Source organism: Argopecten irradians, chromosome 14 (assembly GCF_041381155.1).
Source record: "Argopecten irradians isolate NY chromosome 14, Ai_NY, whole genome shotgun sequence".
Taxonomy (NCBI): Eukaryota; Metazoa; Mollusca; class Bivalvia; order Pectinida; family Pectinidae; genus Argopecten; species Argopecten irradians.
Genome location: NC_091147.1, coordinates 8,379,305 through 8,403,170, shown reverse-complemented (window position 1 = coordinate 8,403,170; position 23,866 = coordinate 8,379,305). Strand labels below are relative to the sequence as shown.

Genomic DNA, 23,866 nt, shown 5'->3' with positions numbered 1-23,866 from the left:
ATGAATCACTATGTGAATGTAAAGGGGAGATACTCTTTGGCCACTCAGCAGTTACAAGTCTATATTTCAAAGTTCTGTCATTAATATCAGTGATATAAGAAAGAGTCATTTACTACCATAATTCAGTCCAGGGCCGGACCAATAGGAAACACATTAAGGATGATTTCATTGAATTAAAGAAGGTGACAAACTGGTTATCATATGATTTTATTTAAGTAAAGTTTGTCTCATTTTTTTAGTTTGCTTTACTGTTCATTAAAGATCAGAAGCTCCCCTAAGACTTACATTCCAGTCTAAAGAAGTGACGTCTTTGTTGCTGGGGACCTCCGTTCCTCCCTTCTGGATACAGTGACGAAGCACCAGCTGATTAGCACTATTACTGTTGTCGTTCATGTTCCAGATCCGCGCCGTAGAATCCCCAGACCTGGAGAATACCAAAGTCAGTTATTTAAGTTTGTAGCCTCTTCACCTACGTATGCTACTGTTATAGTATATCTGGTGGGCCTTATAGTAAAGTCATTCATTCAACAACATTTGTAGCCCTTCACCTATGTATCCAAATGTTAGTATATATAAACATTTTATAAGTCAGTCAATTAAACAAAGTTGGTAATCCTTCAGCTAACAGTCTAGTACTTATATTGTACATTATGAGCCTAGACAATTGATCATTTTAGTTTTTTATGCATTGACCACTTGTGAACATGAAAGTCCTTTGCACTAAACTAAGTAGTCCTTATTCTGAACCCAGTCAATTTGAACTTGTATAGTTATGGACATATGTGGCACCTAATTCAAATAGGAAATGACAATACATAACTGTATGTGATCTGCCTCAATTTGAAAATTAATGATTTTAATTACTTGATATATAAAACAGCCTTTGGTAATCCTAACACTTGTGTTCCTTGCCTAATCTGTCTGGATTGTGAATTTTCTGGACAGTAAAATTCCATTTATTTAGTTAGTGATCAAATCTGTTCCCTGATATTCCTGTGGGATTTGGAGTGTCTGGATTATCACAACTCTGCTTTATACATTTTTAATTTGGCGCTTGGTAATAAGTCATTACTATTATATTATTTTAAAACTGTATAAAACAGTAATAACCGCTAGCTTTTTATGTTTATTTGGTGCAAGAAGTCTTTCACCAGTGAAGTAAAAAGGACCTTCTTATATACAATTCCTGATATCAAAGCTTGAATCAGTCCAATGATGACCATTAAACAGATTCATAGGGTACAATCAGATTTAGGAGAAGGATATGGTAACCAATAGGAACTCGGAATATACTTGAAATAGTACACTTTACAACAAAACCTTTTGTTCTCAAATATCCTAAATAAAGTATAGTCTAAACACAAAATTACAGCTGAACCATTTTACTGTTAAGGCACAGAACCACCTGCAGCTTTGCTCGAGCTCACGGCATTTACAGCTGTGAAAAACACCTACCCAGATGCCAATAAGTCGTTAGCTGGATTCCAAGCACAGATGAATACCTCCGACTCATGGCCGCGTAGCACTGTAGATTTGCTGCTTGGAATTTCCAAACTACCATCAACTTCCATTGACTCTGTATGATTTGCTGCAAAATATGGAAGGTGAAAATGAACAATACATGTACCATTGTGATATTTCTGAAAACATAGAGTAGATATATAAGAAAGGAAAAATTAACAATTTCTCTATAGGATGTAATGAGGTTGGTTTTTTTCTCTCATTACTTTGAGAATGGGACCTGTGGCTTTTAATTTGGGAAAATATGCACTAAAATCAAGATTCAGAAAAGAAGATAAAATGGAAATGAAACCACAATGAATAGTATTTGTTTCAAGAGTAGCTTATTACCTTTCTGGAAAAAAAATCATGAAAACTTTAAGCCTTATCTCACCTAGTTCATCCATTTTTTTAAATGAATTTTGGGACGGAATAATTAAGGCCCCAAATCTTGTAGAGAAGAATGCCCTGGGTCCTGTTACCATGGTTTTCAAAATGAATCAGAGCAGACAACAGAGTTACAACACATAATTATATAGTCACTTTTTTTCAAATTGAGACAAATATAATATCACATCAAAATTAACCAAATACTATAAAATATTAGGCTTCTTATAAAACTTGCAGCATATTTTGAAAACATGGCATTTAACTAAAATATCCATGTATAATTTCCCTTCTTCTCCAAAGAGCCTTTTGATCTAGTGATCTCTGCTTTAAAGTCAAATATAAAAAATCAAATAAAACACAATTTAGGTTAAATATTCCAAAAGGATGTTATTCAAATAGAAGCTTTGCCTAAGTCAATCCTTTCCAGTGTGAGTCATACTTTTTCTTCTATCTCTCTGGAAAAAAAAAACCCTTTAAAACCGAGATAAAAGACGCCATAGAGCAATGCGGCTATCTGTAGAAAATTGAAACAGGCTATAGCCGCAATGGAAAATTCCATTCTGTCTAAACATTACTGAAATAGACTATAATTTCCATTAGGCAAGGGTACTTTACTGAAACAGACTATAACCTGGAAAAAAGTTATTGCCACACATGAAAGCTGTGTAGGTGTCAGCTCCAGTTCACCAGCCTGCCAACCCTTTAGTCAGACAGTGAATTGACTGTTCCAGCTAATCAGAGCTATGCCTCCTGTGTAATTACAGAAATAGACTAGCCTATACCTGTATGCTTGATCTATATTCTTTCCATGTTGATGTACAGCACAGGTCATGTTACTGGGTGTGATGGCAAGTTGCCAGCCCACAGGCAGTTTACAGGGTTAGAGTGCTACAGTACTCCCTTCTGTTTACAGGGCTAGTCTGCAGCCTGTAATTAGGCGCCCCCAATCAAGGAGCAGTATATTTCAGTTTATATGTGTGTTCATATATATACCTATAAACTAAATTAAAATACCTGGTGTTATTCAATGACTGGGCATTCAATGTAACTTTGAAGCGTGTTTTTTTATTAATTAAATTTTATATTTAATTAATAACTTCCTGGTGATAAAGTTCTAAATTTTTTTTTGTCTAGACAGTAAATGATCTATCCGTAAAACAAATATACATCTGTGTCACATTCTTTGTTATATTTATTTATTTTTCTTGCTTAACTTCCACTGGCAAGTGACCTCATTTCAGTTTCACTTGTTCCAGTCATGTGTTGTCAAGGAAATGAATATTCTGTGTCATGCAGTCACACCCCAAAGCTAAGAATGAGGACACATATACATAAGAATCGGCTCGATCTTGTTACTAGTTGACATTTGACAATGGTGGATTTTCTGGCACAAGCTTGCCAGCTTTCTGAAGAATATTGGGAAAATCAATAAATCAGGCGAGCGGACACACACTGATGTTTATGACTTTGCTACAGTGCTTCTATTAAATTATGGCAAAAAAGGATGGGCTTGTTATCCCAGAATAAATGCCATCTTAAAACTGCCATAATTATACGGATCCTGTCAAATTGATCTAAAATTCCATTGGGGCTATTTTTGATATCATGGTAGATGTTTGATGGCCAAAAGAAATTGCAATACTATAATCTTTAAATATAACCCCTCATTCCCTTGAAAGATGAATCAAAAGAAGGTGTTGATATTTTTGTTTGTTTGTTTCATTTCCATTGCATCTTCATGAGTCAGTTTTCACATTTAATAATGATGTACAAACTTTATTTTGAAAGCCTATTTTAAGATCCAAGTAACGTTGGACTAAAGATTCAAACCAGATTCAAGGAGGGGGAGATTTGGGGATCACACACACACATATATATAAAGGAATACCATAGATTTCAGGTTCTGACCCACTTCCTGATGCTGGGCTAAATATGTTTTCACAACTTTTCATCTCCTTGTGGTTGACGGTTTTTACAGAGTGTATTTTTATATCAGGTATGAGTAAACAGATCCAGCTGTTCTTACAGTGTTTGAAGTACCCAAAACTTGGGAGTCTACCTGTAGTTTATATATAAGTGTGAGCCTTGAAGTCTGGGATTCCCAGCCATTAAGTTATACCACTTAGTCAGACCTGCTGTATTACATTTCCCTATTGCCCTACACCTGTGGAGCAGCATCCAATGGAAACACATTGTTACATAAAAAGCCAAAAGAAAGGTCATGCACCAAAAAAACCTGCATATAAGCTGTTAAGTCACAGGCAAAATGGTTCACGGTTTGGAATCGAGCCATCATTCAAGAACTTTGAACTCTGTGACCTTGAGTAAAGATAAGCTCCATCAATCTCCAAGTCTTCCTCACCAGTAATCAGTTCTGGCTTTTAACCTCAAAGAAGTGTCATATACAATTTTAATGTATTACCTTCTTTTCACACAAACACATGTGGCATTTGTAGTAATTTGTACACTGATAATCAAATTCATTGTTTGGAAATGTTCTGGTTCAAACTTGATGGTTCAATAACATATTTATGATTGATATTATCAAGTGAAAGTGGAAGGTAACAACATTCCCCTTGAATGTCTGTATTGCTATGGGAGGCTGCAGCATGCATATTTGTGCTATGTATGGACAGCCTCCTAAGTATGCAAGTAAAGTAAATGGTGTTTTGGGAGACTGCAGTAGGTTTGTGTTGTCTTCTTGTGATAAGAGATTATATTACTCTTTCATATGTACATATGTAGGATAGAACTATTCCACCCGAGGGTACAGAATTTTGGGTCAGAACCGAGGCTTGCCGAGGTTTCTGACCCAAAATTCTGTACCCGAGGGTGGAATAGTTCTATCCTACATAATTTACATATAAAAGAGTTATTTTCTCACATTGCTTGTCGAGTTACTTGCACGAAAGGTGAGGCAGCCATTTTGTGACAAAATCTTAACTTCTTAAATAATTGATCGATTTTGAAAATAAGAACGCCATTCGAAAGAGGTCATCAAAGTTTGGTTTATATTAATAAATATAAACAAGAAATCTTAGGTAAAACGGTTTGAAATGCAAATTAAACAAATGAAATGGTAAATAAATCCGGCAAATCAATCGAAATAGAAGAAAAAATGACGTCAACTTTGGCTGATATAACATCATCTGATTGTTTGGCAATTGTGACGTCACAGCTATGTAAGATAGATTTATCTTACATAGCTGTCTTTCATGGGACAACTCTATCTTACATGGCTAGCTATGTGAGAAAAACTCTTTCCCTTTATAGTGCTGTATCACTGAAGCATGTCACCAAGACACCGAACAGCACACCCAACCCAGTCATATTATACTCATGACAATGGGCAAACCAGTCACCCCTAATTCTTTCAAGTAGCAAAGTAGGAGCAGAAACTATAACTTTCATAGGCTATGGTGTGTCTTGGCCAGGAGACAGAAACAGGAGCGTTCGATCCTCACAGAGGCATACACTCAACTTAAGGAAAAAAGTATGGCAATCTCAACAGAAATGTTAGCAAGAAGAAAGTTATTTACGAAGAGGAGAAAAGAGAAGATCCTAAATTTTGTTACCTTTTATTATCATGCAATGGGAGCAACAGGCACAATTTTATCTCCCTACCTGCACTACATGAATTACATGATGATAATAGCCTGGTAGATAAGCACTTGGATTACTGCAGCTAAAGCGTGCCACATTAAGTTTAAACCAAGTGCAAACTGTTCAATTATTACTAACTTTGTATAAGGAAATCACAACTCTATTTAAATAAGCGTTCTAGCATCACAGGCCTAAATCTGTCTAAAGAATTAGGTTGGTGTCAACAAGTAAAATTTATGAGGGTCTTTAAAACATTAAAATCAGCTGTAATGGATGAGGTATTAGATAACACTAAAAAGAAAGGAAACATCAACAACCTTTAAGAGCAGGAAACTTGATGCTCCAAAGATGGAACTGCTATTGCGGTGTTATTGTTCTGCCCCAATTCTCGACAGAGCATTAGAAAATTGTGGCCGTAAATCAACATAATTGATGGCGAGGCTGTTACGACACAGAAGTGCCCCCATTAACATTCCTTTCTTGTGCAATTAAAATTTTACTGCCTTATTCGTTAGTAGATTGTCCTCGCTCCAAATTACTGTAGAAACCATATTGAAATCTACTGGGTGTCCTTGACAACCAAATATGGTAGAAACAAGTCGATATGGAAACCTTCACAGTGTCCTTGACAGGCAATACTGTATTACTAGGCAGATCTCTGAATGCTACTTTGTAACACTGGTGGAAACCTAAGAAGTTTTAACCAGATCTGATAGCAACAGGAAGTTACACTAAACACCTCAGCACTGAAACAGTATCGCCAAATCTGGGGACTGAATTGATGAATAATGATTATTTAACATCACAGTGAGAATAAAAGACATTACACAATGCCACACAAACATGTTCCAGATTTGCGGATCAAGATATTTAGAGCATCATTTTCTTACCAAAATGGCAAAATGTATAACCTTCCTCAAAATGATTGTAAAAGAGCCTTTTTGGCAATAAACACTTTCCACTGATGTTGAATTCCTCTATGTATTTTATTTTCAGCAGCTCTCCCAATAACTTTATAATCCTGGTCATTTTTAAATGATAATCTAAATCTTAGTTTTTCTGATAACACAATGTGAACTTTATACCAGATCCAAAAATAATGACTGATTCAGCAAATTGGCAAAAACTTGGCAGAGAAATATTTTTATTTCCCAATCTCTCCCTCATTAGTCAAGCATGGTAACAATCTAAATCCCACTACTTGTGGCTCCTGTGATTATTTAGACATCGCTACAGAGTTTGGTACCTCATTCCAAATTCTGATCGTCTCGCAATAATATTGACTTAATTGCTTTCATTGGATTCAAAGGCAGTTTAGGATTTGTATAGATTTATCACAACAAATTGATTCAATCCATGCAAGCCATCTTTGGTTGCAATTAAAAATGAAGATATGATTCTGATGAATAATGCATTAACAATCAAAAACCTAGAAATCCTTCTTTAACATTTTAAACCTGCAGATCTGATCATTAGGCCTCCCTTTGGAATGTTTGAAAGTGATCAAATAAGGAAGTTTGGTTGGTCATTAAAAATATTGATGTAGGTATTAATACCTCACAAATGGGACAGTGAAGTTGTCTATCAAAACATTTAATACTCATTAAACGTGGAATGTTTTATACCCACCAAACATGGAATTACCAGTTAACCTACTAAAAAGGAGCTTGGGTCTACCATTTAGATACACATTCATCTTGAACCAAACAATTTCCTACTTTCATTATTTTATTCCTTCAGCTAGGCGAAAGTCTAAGAGATGACCCTGGTGGTTTATTAATAAGAAATACAGTTTTGAAATATACATTAAGCAGACTTTATTAACATTCTGAAGATTTCTTCACAATCATCTATCACCTTCTAGGTCATATCTTCTATTAAGTAGATTACTTATTCACCCCTGAAAATTCAAAATGAACTATTCCATCGTTTGAATTGGAAGAGTTGAAATGTATCTTCAGGGTTGAATGAGTTCCTGATGATTAATTCACTGATGTATAAATAATGACTAGACATAACCTTGACTATATAACCAAGTCTGTACCTATTAGTCACACACAACAGATTTTATTTGGCATACCATATTCAACCTTATAAGCACCCTCCCTGATTTTCATTTTACTCTAATTAAATGCACATTAAAGATATGAAAATCGTAAACTAAACTATATTTTCTTGAGTATAAGTCACCCCAGTGTATAAGCTGCATGCCCAATTTCCAGTAAAAAAGTTACAGCTTTAATTATTCACAAATTTCTTCAATCAATTTACTTTTTAATTGATTATGGCTTTCTTTTATAAAAACATCGGTCCAAAGTTGATCCTATCGAGCGCTTCCTCATTTTTTTAAATTTTGTTAGTACCCTGGGTCCTTATTGGGTTGGATATGGTTGGATTATAAATATTTGCTCAATTAGCTACAAGTCTTTTCTGACTTTTTATGGGAAGATAACGGCTACGCTGATCTGGACTTCTTATGAATATGAAACAGAAACCTTAGGTCAAAGTTCTAACAAAGGACACATATAATGACCTTTATATTTGCTAAACACAAGATCATGAAAAACTTTAAGCAAATAGATGCATATGTTCAGGAGAAATGGGTCACACATTCAGGTCAAACAGAGGTCAACTGTAGGCTGCTGATCCTGATGAGTCAGACAAAGGCAGAAAAAAGAACAAGAGTAATTTGAGCTGTTCCCTCGAATTACAGACAGATCAATCAAGTTTGTGTATATCCTCACATCCTCCTTGTGTAAAATCAATAGCCATTTGGCCAGTGACCTATCACCACCACCACCCCAGGGATAACTCAGTTATGTAACCATAGAGTCAGTCAAGTGAGCTTGGCACAAACTTTTATTGTTACCTATACCTTTGAATTTTTCTACCAGTTTGAAGAAGAAATATACCGTATTCAGACTAATAAGGGCTTAGGGCAGTTGAAAAATTGAAAACAATGAAAAGGTGCTAATGAGACAAAATTATTGCAAACCTATACAGTTTTGGTCTTGAAATTGAGGCCTCAAAAGGGGGAGGGGCCCCTATAGGGATATATATGGGCGCTTATATTTATTGGGTCAAAAACGGTAAGCAAACTTTAGTCTATGAAATAAGCCGCCATTTTTTTTTTAATCTTACGGAAATTCACTCAAAATTTCCACCCCATAAGTTAACTAGCCAAGCGTATCCTGGTACATTTAATCTGGTTTATTTTTGCTTTATGGGGGACTTACAGCAAAGGTCGTGTAAGGACATGCATGACCGATGTAAGGTAAAACCACCAACCAACGATCAGTAGTGGCACCTGTCCATGTTCATGTCATTCATGGAACCCAGAGAAAGATCAGCACAATCCTTCTTTTTCTTCTTGTAGAAAATCAAAGGGAATATGTAAAACATTTTTGTGTATAAGACACACAATTATAGTGTTCCAACCAGATAGGTTAATCACAGGAAATAAGTTCATATTACACGATGTTTAATCTGCTGTTCTAATTACCAGACAGATAGAGGGGCTACCACTTGTTAAATACGGTAATAATCCTTATGGTTTGTTAATCATCAATTGATAGATGAGATTTATAATTCAAAGATCAGTTCACCCAGTTCAGTCCCTTCAGAATCAATTTCAAAATATTGGAGTTGAAGAGGTTAAGGTGTACCACCTTGACTCTATCTACAGAATATTTTTATCTACAACGCTGAATGATCTACTGAAGGCACACAGATAATGACTACCTAGGCTGTGAGAAGGCGGAGCGTCAAAAAATCGACCTACACAGATTTCGCACAAAGAAAACCGATGTACACAATTCACACTGAGACCTTGTCAACCCTTAAGCCCCATAAATCATCTAGCGTGATGTAATTCAAGTGCACTTAGGTGTGCAGAATATACATAAGATTTCACGGAATATAGTATGGTATCGGAAATACCTAAATTTTGATCCTACCGACGATTTCCTTTCTGTCCATTACAGAAATCTTATACTTGCAGATAGATCTATTTTATATTTTAACTTGAATTTAGGTGGTTTTTTTTGGTTTTGGTGAACACAACATAAATTATCAACATGAATACTTGAAAAGGTCTACCATTTAAATTATCTATATAAGGGTCTTACATTTTACATGTGCATCAGCAAGGCTGTTTGACCTGAACTTTTTTTGATAAAAAATTCTCAATAAGGTTAATCAATAGGACACCTATTATCTACTTGATGATTTCCCCTTATTATGTAACTTAGTTGCTGAAGTCTTCCACAGGGACCTACACAAGTCACTTTGACCTTTTCACATGATGACTTTTGACAACCTTCACATTTCTATGTGTACACTGTATGTGTATTGCCTGCTGGTTATGGTTGATGGGGGCATAAATACACCAGCATTAAACATGCATGTCCTGACAGGAGTTTGTCTGGTCTACAAATAACACTGCATTATATATAGGCATATATATACATTGACCTGATTTCAGGTCTAAATGGGGCCAGGGGCACCAAAGGGATAGGAAGTGTTCAAATAAATCAAAACTTGTGTATTCTCAGATCACGTTAATCTTATGAATATTTTTATTTGGAAATGAATTTCTCATGTATGTTTCCATGATTATTATACTTCACAGTTTTTAGTAAAGAATGAATCTTTCCAGTGAAAAGAAAGTAAAACCTTTACAGTATCAATATTAATAAAATAGTTCGCTAATGACAACGTCATATGTTACTGGTGGATAGCCAAGTTGTACAGCTTATTGGAGGTGGGACCAATTATAACCCAAGTTTCTATCTATAATGAGCAGAGAATCAACAGATTAGCTACACAGGAATTGATGGAGTGGTAGGCTGGCCACTCTGTTGTTTGTCTGGGAATCCTCAACATTAACCCAGACCATTACAGCTGGTCATTGGAGAGTCATTGATCTTCAGCCAAATTATCTAGATCTAGAGATCAGGTGTGGCTATATGAAATATCACAGCATAAAAGTTAAAACTTGAAGAATTGATCAGCGAGTCTAAAGAGGCTGACCTAATAGCAAGTATGACATTTATTTCAATTAATAACAAACGAGAAACAAAATACACCTTTCATGATAATAACATTATTTTAAAAACAAATGTGAAACAGTCTGTCTGATGAGGTATAAACCAGGAGTCAATATGCAACTCTCAGATAAACTAGAAACCATTCATCCCTTAGGAACACATTAGAACCCTCCAGATTTGAAGACTGGAACAGTTCATTATGAATTTTCAGGGGTAAACAAGTTGACTACACTAAATTTAGAATTTTATCTTAAATAACAGTTGACATGTAGCCATACTATGCAAAGATGATTTAATAGTGGAGATTAGGCATGAACAATACTCAGCGAAGCTCAAAGTCCAGTGAATCCTGTGTGAGGCTCTCTGTGTACCTGAGACCCAGGTATATTGTACCTTTACTTGACCCAGATAACCACCGATAAGCTAAATAGAACAGGATCTTATTATTTTTACCCAGTCATGATTTTCTGGTGATCCCAGTCATACTAATTAAAGCATACACAGGAGGTACAGAGTTTCCAGGGGACAAGTCCAAAGGGAGCGTTAGTGGACTATTTTTTCTTAATGTGATCATGAATCAGCAGAACATTTGAAAATTAAACAAATAGTGACCAAATTTCCATAATTTCCTCGTAAAAAACTGTCATTTTACTAAAAAAACACATTTAAAGATTTATATTTAATCTAAATTTTACATTGGTTATTTAGAGAAATTTATATGTTGTAGTATACATTTTATCAATAATTTCCAAAAGGAAAGTAAAGTGAAGCTTATTTCTCGAATTTCACCACATGTATTTTATAATTATAAAAAAGATCCAGAATTATCTGAAAACATCAACAATATATTCCTGATGGCATGGTGAAATTAGCTACAATTGTCATTGTATGAACAGAAGCACTAGATACAAAATATCAAGTAAGAATCTCAACAGGTCCAGGTCACTTGTAATTGTGGAAAGCAGCTATTTTCTTCAGCACGACAATGAACACTCCAACATGTATTATCATATCATGAGTTTAAAATTATAAAACACTTTCTGAAAATTCACTAAATTCACTGAAACACACATTGTCTGTGAGGGCTTTTCACCAAGGGCAGATAATTATTAGAAGAATTATAAACTTACTCAGTGTTTGTGAGGTAACCTCGCCAAGGGCAGATAACTATAAGTACAATTATAAACTTACTCGTGTCTATGAGAGCTTTTCACCAAGGGCAGATAACTATAAGTAGAATTATACACTTACTCGTGTCTGTGAGGTATTCTCGCCAAGGGCAGATAACTATAAGTAGAATTATACACTTACTCAGGGTCTGTGACGGCTCCTCCCCATTCGTGTTGGGCGTCTCGGCTGTTTTAATGTGAGCTTTGGCTGCTGCCTGTTTCCGAGACTCTACCACGTCCGGCATTACAGCATCAATTAGAGACAGTGATTCAATCACCTTTTCCGACCCATCCTACAAATCAAATACAAATTAGATTCTGTATTTAGAACTACAGCATCAATCATCAGTCCAATCAACAATTATAATAAAGATCTATCAGTTATCTTATGCTTTTGTGAGATTTTAGATTTAATAAAATGTATTTTAATCAAAAAGAACCTTAATCCAGTTTGAAAATATAAATGTGTGCAATGAAGTATAAATTAGTTAAATTGTTTCAAACTCCCACTTCTATTTTCTGATGATTACCTTCAGAGCCACTTACCTCCCCTATGCTGATTTCTGCCTCTGTGTATTGGAGGCCTTTTTGTATGATATTTAGGAGTGCCGCGGGAGGCACCAGAGCCCCATTTATATTAGACTGGCTGATATGGCTCTCTATACCAAACGTGTACGCAGAATGAACAAAACCTGAAACAGAACAAGTAGGGTTTAAAATCATGATATACTGTTCGTCCATGGCAAACATGACAGCATAGAGTGTACAAATACATGTATGTATAATTAAGTTTTAAATGCAATCTGACTAATCTAGTTCTTTGGAAGGACTCGCACTGATGACAAACCCAAATGACAATTTTTTTTCTCCCACCATTCATAGATTTGTCGGTTTAAGCTGCAAGAAATTTCTCTGTCAACCCCTATCTATATACAGGGTATGACAGATTGCAATTAATTACGTTACATGATGTCATGACTTCAAGCGGTGTGGCTGTGGTGTGCATTCAATGCATTGTCAATGACGTCATCAACATTGATGTGCAGTCGATGGAACCATGCTCATCATATCATGGTGAAAATGCTTCCTTTAAGGTTATAATCTATCTTTTTCATTTGTACATGGGAGAAAAAATAATCATTTCGTACCTAAAAGGGATGTAACAACGAAATTACAACCCCAGGGTGAAATCATCAATGTCCAACCATCGGCAAGCCTAGGGTTAGACGTTCATGAATTACCCCTTGGGTTGTGATTTTGATGCCACATCCTCTATTAAGGAAAGATTCTATTAATCTGCTGTTGGTGAATTAAACAACTGCAGTTGCCACAAAGAAACATGTGGATATGTAACTTAAACAACTGCTCTCAGAAAACCAGGATAAGATTGCAGCATTTGCTAATTTGGAATACCTGTCATGATATTCTGCTTACAATATCTGGGTTATTATAACATGGTAGTTTTCATTCCCTGTTAAGTTTCCTATAAGATGCATATGTTTGTTAGATACAATTGTTATACATGTACACATGTGCAAAACAAACTATGTTTTATAACGAAGTAATTTAGCTGGTCCCTAAAGGTTTGTTATAACTGTTACAATAACGACTGAAGACTGCTCCCTTGAATGGGGCGAAAGCACTCACTATTCAGTCTTTATTGTTATTTCTTATAGATTTCATCCCTAAGGATTTTTCTTCAAATTAATTATACATATATATATATATACTTTAGCAGGTTTTTTTCTTCGTTTCACACTGAAAAGCTGATGAACTACAAGACCTTCAACTGACATTTGACATTTAACCATAACAGAAGTCAGCCAACAATTATACATAAACTAGAAGGACAAACGTCAAACATACTATGTCTTCTAAAAACTTTAAATAAAATTAGAGCTGGTCTAGAGAAGCCTTTAAACATACTGGTGGGTCTACACTGCATGACCTGACAAGAAACCTAGCTTAACATTCCCAAGCTTGATATCCAGATCCAAGCATTGAAGTTTCTTGTATATTGTTTGGTACTACACAGTAGCCAAAATTTAGCCAAAATTTAAACAAGATATTTTATTTGAGAACTACTCGGTACTCAATTTCAAATACATGTATATCTCTTTTATTTTTAATCATTCATTTTCAATTTTCTAAGTTTTAGACTTAATTATCTTTCCAATATCTTTTTGATTGATGATAAGTGGATGTCTTTTCCTATTTAATCTTTAAAACATGTAAACTTTATAATAAAACTAAACTTACTGACAGCTGATCAAATAAATGTGCCTCTAATGACATCAATAAGTCTAGGAGACCCTAGACGACAGACAATAGATAAGATATATACAAAGTCCGTAATTCCAAAGACCTTTCTAACTAAGATTATACAACAGTTATGACTAATGATCAGCAATAATTCAATGCCATGGAACAGTTAGTACCCTTAAACTGAAAATTAAACATTACACCAATAAGGAAGAGAAACATGCAGGTAGTGTACATGAGAAATGAACATGAGAACACAGAAGAGCATGGAATTACCATATGGGTACCGAGCCTGCATCAATGTCTTCATGAACAAAGTCATCAAACTTTCACCTTCCCTAGAGGCTATTTAAAATAAAAGGCTAACTCAAACAACTGTTACATTCTACAAGGAAGTAGATAACACTCCAAGGGAGAGAGGATGATCATCAGTACACAGTTATTCCCTGTATCTCTCTATTTGTACCACTGGTGCTAATTGATTGTTGGTTAGATGATTGGTTAATTAGTCTCCACATGCTATTTACAGCTAGTTAAAGGTCATTTAATTAAGGACAGCCTCGAGCTCCCTTGTATGTAATATGTGCATGTGTTGTGTGTGAATGTTTGTATGTTTTAGGAGGCTGTAGTATTTTTGTGTTGTGTCTTCTTGTGATAGTGGAACTTTTGCCCTTTTTATTGAGTTGGCTTTATATTTATATCACTGAAGTGTTTATGCTGCAAAGACGCTGCACAAGTACACATCATCCGGTCATATTATACTGACAACTACCAGTCGTCCTTCTTGTTTTTGCTGAGCGCAAACTAAAGCAGGTATATAGAAAGGCTTATTTAAAACATGGTTTAACCTTTACATATGTTATTAACTGCATTTGGTATTTTATCACTTTTTTGCAACTTGATGGGTTTTTTTCTTTTCACAAAAGGCACAAAAAGGACTCCTTGAAAATATATATCATCTTTTATGTTTTCAGTGACATATTTACATCACATATTATTTTTTTACGTGCAATCAATTATTTACGCAAGTAAAAAAAAGATCAGCAGTTTATGTACCTTGTCTAGTAGCTGGACCGGGTACATGTATATAACTTTTCATTTATCGTGCATTTCTGATCAGCCATGGACAATGTATTATGAGAAATTCTATTTTTTAGAAAAGATTTCTATCTGTCGTGTCAGAGCCTTCATCATTTTTCATGAAACTCATTATTATTCAATAGGTAACATAATTTCTTTGTAACCATAAATCACTTGGTGTAGAACCATGCACTCCACCATAAAACCCTGTGTCCCTGAATGTGAGGTCATATATAACAGCGTATCACGAGAGCTATTTTCATCCTTCAAGGTCTATCCTACGAAACTTAACTCTATGTTAGAGATAGGGCACACAGCCAAACCATTTCAAATTCCAACATTTAAGAATTGTTCCAAAAGCTAAATATATTATAGAGCCAAAAATAATTGCTGGCTTTGCAGCACAGGTTTTATATTGAAAACCTCATTAAAAGTATACAATGCAACCAAAAGTGCCTTTCTAGAAATAACACAAAGTTTTGGAAAATATAATTACATCAGGTAACCTAAGGCTACTAACCATCATGGAATTGGCAGAGATTTAAAATACCCTGTGCACATATTGTTCACTTAAAACTTCTTCACAATATTGACTTGTGTGGTTATTGGTTTATTGTCCTATTAACAGACAGGTTATTTAAGGACAGTTTCCCATGAATGCAGCATGTCTGGGGTGCATGTGTGTTTTTGGAAGGCTGCAGTATTCATGTCTCTTTGTCAGATCAAAACTTTTCCCCCTTTTACAGTGCAATCTCACTGAAGCATATCATGCTGTCAAAGACAACGAACAAGCACACAGTACCCCACTCTGTCACAAACGGGCAAATTATGAAACCAGTGTAGTAGTTGTGACTTCTTTTTCATTCATCATGTTTTTCCTTAAGCAAATCTGACACAACCACGGAAGTTAAATCTACTTTGATTGAAATTTAGAGGATCCCGGATGTACTGAATGAAATGGACATCATCATCATTTACATTTATAATATCATACTTTACTTCAGTTGAGGTCGCAGTAGGTCTCCAATATCAATATAATTTTTTGAGAGTACATTTTTCCTTATAGACTATAATATTTGCTTTGTGTGATTGGCTTATCTAAGCTTGATAAAGATCTAAAATGCTGCACGACATGTATACGTGGTGGTGTGGACTTTTTCTGGGACAGTAAAGTAAACATTCTGTAGATGTCCTGACATGACATGTGCTATTTCTTGGACATTACACAACAGATATGGAATATTTCTCTCATGTATTGGTTAGCAAATGAGTCATAAGGTGCAACAGAACACGACCCCCCACAGTGAATTATATGATAATGACTAGTGCAGCTGTATACACTTTATGTATATGTAATTTACAAAATTTTGTATGTGTTTCCCTTTATACATATGTAGTTCATTTAATTCTAGTAAATTCATGTCCATTTATTACAACTGGTCCAAGTTATATTCAGTTTGATTTTGTTTCATTGTAATATATGTTCCTTTGTACTTTGTATAACCTATAGCCAGTAAAACATTCTCCATTTAGTTCCAATGTGAAATGTCCATTTGAATTTTGAAACATTCTCCATTTAATTTCATTGCGAGATATCCCTTTGAAACATTTTCCATTAAATATATTGTGAGATGTCCCTTTAAAACATTCTCTATTTCATTTCATTGTGAGATGACCCTTTGAAATATTCCCCATTTAATTTCATTGTGAGATGTCCCTTTGAAACATTCTCCATTTAATTTCATTGTGAGATGTCCCTTTGAAACATTCTCCATTTCATTTCATTGTGAGATGACCCTTTGAAATATTCCCTTTGTACATTGACATAATTATGTAACTTAAAGCCAGTGAAACATAAGTGACTGTATCATGTACATCAGCAGTCACTCCAGTCAGCATACATACACCCACCTTGTAAACATGTGTACGTGCAGTTCCCATGTATTTCCATCCTGTCTACAAGTATGACCTAAATCCATTAGGTGTATTATGTAAATGTACCTTGATACTTTATCTGTAGACCCCAGAGCTCGGTACACAAAGTGGCTGCCAAGTGCATGGTCACAGCTCGGTACACAAAGTGGCTGCCAAGTTCAAGGTCACAATGTGTTACTGTTATTGTTCTGATTATAGAGCAGGTGAGAAACACAGGTGAGATTTTCTGCTCGTTATCACTGCCCAAAATGACCATAATTATCAGGCTATTCTCAGGCGATATAGTAACCTCTTATCTGCTGAGGGTTATACTAAGGTTGCCTGATTATCTCTTTATAGTAAATTTAAAGATTGACAAAAATCACAATTCAAAGTAAGGTTCATTATTTAGAAATATCAATATATCATATCATGATACTCCTGCTCATGATCACGACCTTAAGTTGACCTTGAACATAATACTCAATATTGGTTTATTAAAGGCCCACTACCTTTCCGAAACGGTTTTTGATTTTCAAAATGGGAATGTAAAACGAGATTGATAATTTTGTAGAGTGGCAAAAGTTATTAACTTAACGTTAATACTACACTTATTATTACCTCCTAAACAATTTAATCAAAATAAATAAAATGTTAATTTTCATAACGCGGGTCGTCTTATGTTTTCTGCCGTCGTCCTAAATACCGCGCGGTAGTTGACCATCACTGCGGCAGACGGTAAAACAGCGAAATGACTCTCCACTGTTTTCAAATATTACGCAGGAAATCTTGTGTATGTTTGGTGTTGTAACCTCATCTTAGGCCATCGGTATATATTTTCTGAGGTAATTAATGTTTTTAAGAAATCTTTATATTTTGCTCCGGAAAGGAAGTGGGCCTTTAAGATCAACAAACTAAAATACCCATACCTTTTTGTACATCATTATCAGTCTTTCACCCAACCCTCCCACCCCTACGTATACCCTGGGCCTCTCAACCTCACTTATACTACTGAGTACTGGTATACTGCCTAAACTAAATCCACCATTGACCATCTAACTCCAATATATACCTGACCAAAGGTCTAATTTGAAAGGAGTGGGGGAAGTTGTCCACACAAAGAACATTGACCTGTTGAAGTCAATTCAAAAATACATAAATTTAAAACAACATTGACTTTTCATTATTCACCTAGCTCTTCTTACTTAAATATCAGACATAATTAGTTTATATATTGTCTTAAATATAAATTATACCATTTTGCTTAAACACCAAGTATATTTAGTTCATTTATTGTCTTATCTAAAATATATCATTTTGGTATAGATTTACTGTATCCCATAATTAATAATTTGATTTTATCACTGATGCAATTAATGAGACATGATTTTATATCTATATTAAGTCACTCAGGATGGCTAGATGGGACATTTTAAAATAAAATACTGATATGTAATTTTGTTTGTTTGAATAAAGAAATTAATGTCCTGTTATTTAGCAGCCAGGGTTATTTAAGGACAGCCTGCTATGCACGCCGCATGTTACTAAAATTTCATTGTTCTCACCATCGACATCAGTCACAGCAGACAGGGTGGTAATGTGACATTGAAAAATAACCCAAGTGCAATATTAATATCAACGTTTTATCGCCCGCCATCGGTAGTTATTTTTTTTTGTTATACCTACATGATAAAGCTCTAGATAAACACAAAATTACACAATAACAATACACACAATAAAATGCTGAACAGACAAATCGTGTACCGTTAATGGACACGTCATGTACCTCAACTAGAGCTTGTATATATTTTTTTAATATCACAATTTGATATACCTACACGATTGTGTTAATTAGTTTGAATGGTATGCCCTAAAAACTACAATTATTAAATTTAACAAGCAGGGTCATTAAAATGTGCTCATCCCTATAGTTCTGTATGGAATTCTCAGTATGCAGAATCAAAATTTTTTTTTGGATAAGGCCAAAAAAAAATTATATGCATGTTTCAGGTTACATGACTGAAAAAAATAGGGTAACGTATTCGACCCAATAAGCGCCCAGGGCGCTTAAAAAATTGATAAAAATGAAAAGGTGCTAATAAGTCAAAATTATTGCAAATTTATACCATTTTATGTAGTTTTGGTCCTTATTTATGTCTGAGCAATTGAAATTGAGTCCTCAAAAACGGAGAGGGGCACTTATAGGGACATGGGCGCTTATTGGGTCGAATACGGTAGGTCTGTCAGAAATTATTTTATTTAATTTTTTAATTTTATTTTTTAGGAGATGTGGGGGAGGGGTTGAGTTGTGTTATCACTACATTATGAAGTAATTAATTTGTCTTTCAGGCTTTAGGCTGACTAGAAGTATTTTATTTCTCATTACCATAATTGAACTTTATCTGGATAAACTTAAAGCAAGCATAACAATCTAAATTGAAAACTTCACACACTACATTTTTGTTTTGAAAAGTGTGATAAAATAGGTAAGGTCGCAGGTAAAAACTGAAGTAGGTAGCTATAGGGGTACCTGAAACATTTTTTTTTTGGCCTAATTATACCATAGGTCAGTTTATCAATCTAATGGCAGTCATTTCAGATTAGGTTAATAGCCCCTATAACCACTTAGCCACAATGTCCAATATACCTGGATAGTCTGGAAATTTTTTTAATAAAATTAGCAAATTGCTGCCTTTCAAGGAATTTCCATTATCAGTGAACACAAACCACCCACTCAGTCAAGATTTCACTCAAATAAAGACAGCCATGCACTTATCATTATTTTTTTGTAATCAATATGATAAGAGCTAGCTTTAGACTTGCTATTAGGAAATGTAATTGACTAATTGTATTGTTTATTTAATCTCGGCTAATATTACCTACTGTGCAGTATTACTGCTGCCACACAGTTTGAAGTCATTGACTTGACCCTGGGTATATACCATACACGTGGGTAATTAAATTTGTCTGCAATGTGCCACACCCGTATTCTACTGGGCAATATCATATACAGTAGTGCAGACGCAAGATTAAATCAACATGTGTTATTACTCAGACCATGTATGGTAGCTAGGCATTAACTTAATATTTAATGATATATATATACCATATTTTACCCAATAATTAAATACAAAGTTAAATTTGACTACTTCAGTGTATGTTAAGCCTTTCTTAACATTAGTTTACAGAAGTAAGCCATAAATCAATTTGAAAAAGAAATCAAATATTGTCTGCATTTAATTTGAGGTACATAAAATTTAGGCTTCAAAAATAAATAGGGAGAGGGGCCATGGTAATAGTAAGGGGGGTGCATATAGGGACGATTATACAGTACTACCAAGTTACTCGCGGACATAAAGTACACATTCTTCCTATGTCAAAATATATAGTTATCAATATAACAACTAGCATGATTTTTTTGACATTAAAATTTATCTTGAAAGTCATTCTGGCTTTTCAACAAATGACAATAACAAGTTTACCAACTCCACCACTAGATATGTACATTACAGGATATTTGTCATATTTAGTCAACACATCTACACTATATATATATATGTGCAGTACTTTACTACACGACTACATGTATGATATATGAATACTTTGATCTCATGGGAATCCAGTACATACATGTTGTGATTGATGAAGATAATTATTACAAACATTATATACTTTTTCATCTCAGATCACCCCCCCCCCCAATTAACATCTTCTATCTCCAGTGATTTCATCAAGTTCAACCTCCACACGGCTGAAACCACATTTGATGCATGGCTTACATGAACTAAGATCACTGTTCTGATATAGCTATTAAAAAGCCTATTTTTGTGGCCAGGATAATTCTAACCAATTATTAGAACATATATATCATAACAAACTTGATGGTTCTTTACAATTTTTGTTAAGAAAGACGACCATTCTCAAGCTTGGTAATATTAAGTTGTAATATTGTGTATTGCAGTCGACCCAATATGCATCCCTCCCTCTTTTTGAATCTTCAAGCTACTTAACCTTGAATTAAAATCTTATTTAATGCAGACCGAAAATTTGAATGTTTGTAAGCACCCAGGCCTTGGCGTTTCATGCAATACATCATACAAAAAAATTACATGTGTAAAAATATCACTTATTTTGTCTTGTCCCACATTAACTAGGTTGCAAATATTTTAAAATTGGAAACAAAAATTAATTCCGATATTAGCATGATTTCTAACTAGCCAAAATGACAATAGCAAGGCAAAGGATTAACAAATTACAGAGTGAGTCATGCCCAGCTCCAATAACTTTTAAATGTCTTCTAAGCTTTCGTTCATATGGCTATAAGATGATGCAATTACAAGATTTGTGTATAATAGATTAATACATCTACCAGTATAAAGTGTGGGATAAAATCAGGTACACATATACTGGAGAGTAAAATGCTTGTTAAGATGTTTCCATCCATTAATACACAAGAAAATACATCAAAATGTACCAATGTGCTGCTCACTACAGCAGGAAATGTAATTTGCAGTATCTCACGATCGTTATCAATATTGGAGGACTCAGGAGTTGCACTAATGAAATATTAAATAAATATACATAGCCAGGGAGGAGTGTTTTTGTATTTCCACTGCCTTGAGAATCCATTAACCGACTTGTACATGTATACTGATCACACTAGGACTGGGCCTATAATAAACTTTTGGACTTGATTTGATCAGTATTTATAAAGTTCTGGTTTATTGGTGGAGGAGAGCCTGAGTATATATGTAACCCATCCAGAGAAAAGATAAGTGGTCACAGTACCTGGTAACTACTCCACATGGGATTCAAACTCACAACCTAGAGGTAGAGGACTTAATAGTGGTGATATGGTCAGGACACCTTAACCATCGCAGCCAGTCCCTATATAATAAACTGCAGTGTTGCAGTTATTGTACTTTTTCCACTAAGAAATATTCTGACATCTCCCAATCTGCATTTAATTTGCATATTGTAAACTGCAGATCAAATTGTTTAGTCTTTGTATTTTTTTTCACCGTAAAATATCCTAATATTCCAAAACTGTTTCACAATATTGTTTTTCATTATTATTAACAAACCAGCTGTCTGTCAAAAATGTTTATGGAACAACAACAATGAACTGGTGTTTCAGCTAAGGGAAATTGAACCTTGAAAAAAATTGCAACTTTTCAAGATGGTATCTGCGTATTTGGAATAAATTAATCTATTTTTATCAGTACAACAAAGCCATCTCCTCTGGAACTGTGTCTGGCTGGTTGGAGCCATAGTAATAAACAGAATATTTAATGTTCAGACATGAAATGCTATAAAAAAACAAAAACACATCTCAGCAATGTCATTCACACAGTGGACAATAAATGCAGACAGCCTAGATGGAAACAGATACTGTGGATGATTAATAGTAGAGAAACTTCTCTGGTGTATGTATGTCTTGGTGTAATTACTTTTATCTGAAATGATGTAAGAGACTTGCCAAGCAACCTGATCTCAATGTGTTATAGTCTGTTTCAGAAAACTACACTGCCTGGTGTGGTGGGGCAACAAAAATTGATTTTTTTTTTTAAGTTTTGCATAGCAATATGAATAAGGATCGGTATATATATATGTGGCGTCAAGACTACAAAGTTTCAGTAGAAAATATAATTAATTGATACATAAATTATAATTACCAACTTAAATACAAAATGGTGTTTCATTTAACTATACAACATTATATTGGTAATCCTTATCAGATATCAATTGGGACTAAATGTCATATATATACACATGCATTCCTTTTCGAGCTAGCACATTGACCTGTTTATAAATAATCAATACACCTAATACGTTATTCAACTTTGATAATATTCAATTTAATATTTAGATTTAAGCAGTTATGTAACCATGCTGAATAAAGCCGATTTAAAAACTAATACATATATATATATTATACCTTTTCAATTTATAAACCGGATTGTCATGGACAGTCGGCAAGCAAATTAATGTGTATATATATATCTACCATTATATAAAAGTGTGTAAACATTAGAACCAGTTCAGGTTTGTCTAGATGGTGGGTGGGTACATGGATCCTGGTCTCACAAAGTACAGGTCTAGGTCAATGGCTATAGAAATAAATCAAGGTGTATTTATTTCAACTGAATTTCTAACAATGAATTCTATGTATTTCTTCAGGCTACAAATATTTAAGTTCCCTCACAAAATTAAGTTCTACATATTAAACTAGCTACACTTTATGATCATGGCCAGGATTTAAATGATACCTGATATCTGACACCGAGTCATAATTAATATGCATCTTTTTAATTAGTCTAAATAGCTACATGATGATTAGTTCTCACTCACAAATAATTCACACTCACAGGTAAACCCCCCCCCCAAACAGGCAGCACCCCCCCCCAGAACAGGCAGCACCCCCCCCCCAAATCTTATTTTAAAATGAGTGGAAATAACATGCATACATAAAGTCAAAATTAAAGACCGCCAAAGATACATGCAAGAAAAAGAAGGCTCCTTTTTATAACCATATGTTTCTGATTTCAGATTTATTTGACTTCTAAAACTGATAAAAGTCAAGGATCAAATGGATGCCCCGAATATCTATATAAAAAACATACTTGGGTACCAGCAGCAGGCAATATATTTATTGAAATAACTTGTGTGATCATACTATATACAATTCATTTTTGTGGATTTAAGTTGTATTGAATTATATGTGATATTTCAGGTAACATGAATATAACTGACAATTTACACAAAACAGCAGGAAATTCACTGTTTAATAATTATATAAGCTATTCTGCTGGGGGATGTTCTAAACAGATTATAATAAACAGAATATCTCTTCTGCTATAGAGGAATGTGTAACTAAGCATTAACTAAATAATTCAATAA

General features: G+C 34.5%; 1 protein-coding gene across 1 annotated transcript in view; it reads right to left on the bottom strand.

Moving 5' to 3' along the window:
- The window catches only part of LOC138307020 (F-box-like/WD repeat-containing protein TBL1XR1-A), a 45,159-nt gene that overhangs the window by 17,273 nt on the left and 4,020 nt on the right, over window positions 1-23,866 (bottom strand). Inside the window, exons 3-6 of the mRNA XM_069247646.1 lie at window positions 12,257-12,402; window positions 11,853-12,003; window positions 1,456-1,588; window positions 286-424 (exon numbers count right to left, since the gene is read on the bottom strand). Coding sequence (XP_069103747.1) covers window positions 286-424; window positions 1,456-1,588; window positions 11,853-12,003; window positions 12,257-12,402 — 569 coding nt within the window. The remainder of the gene's footprint in view (window positions 1-285; window positions 425-1,455; window positions 1,589-11,852; window positions 12,004-12,256; window positions 12,403-23,866) is intronic.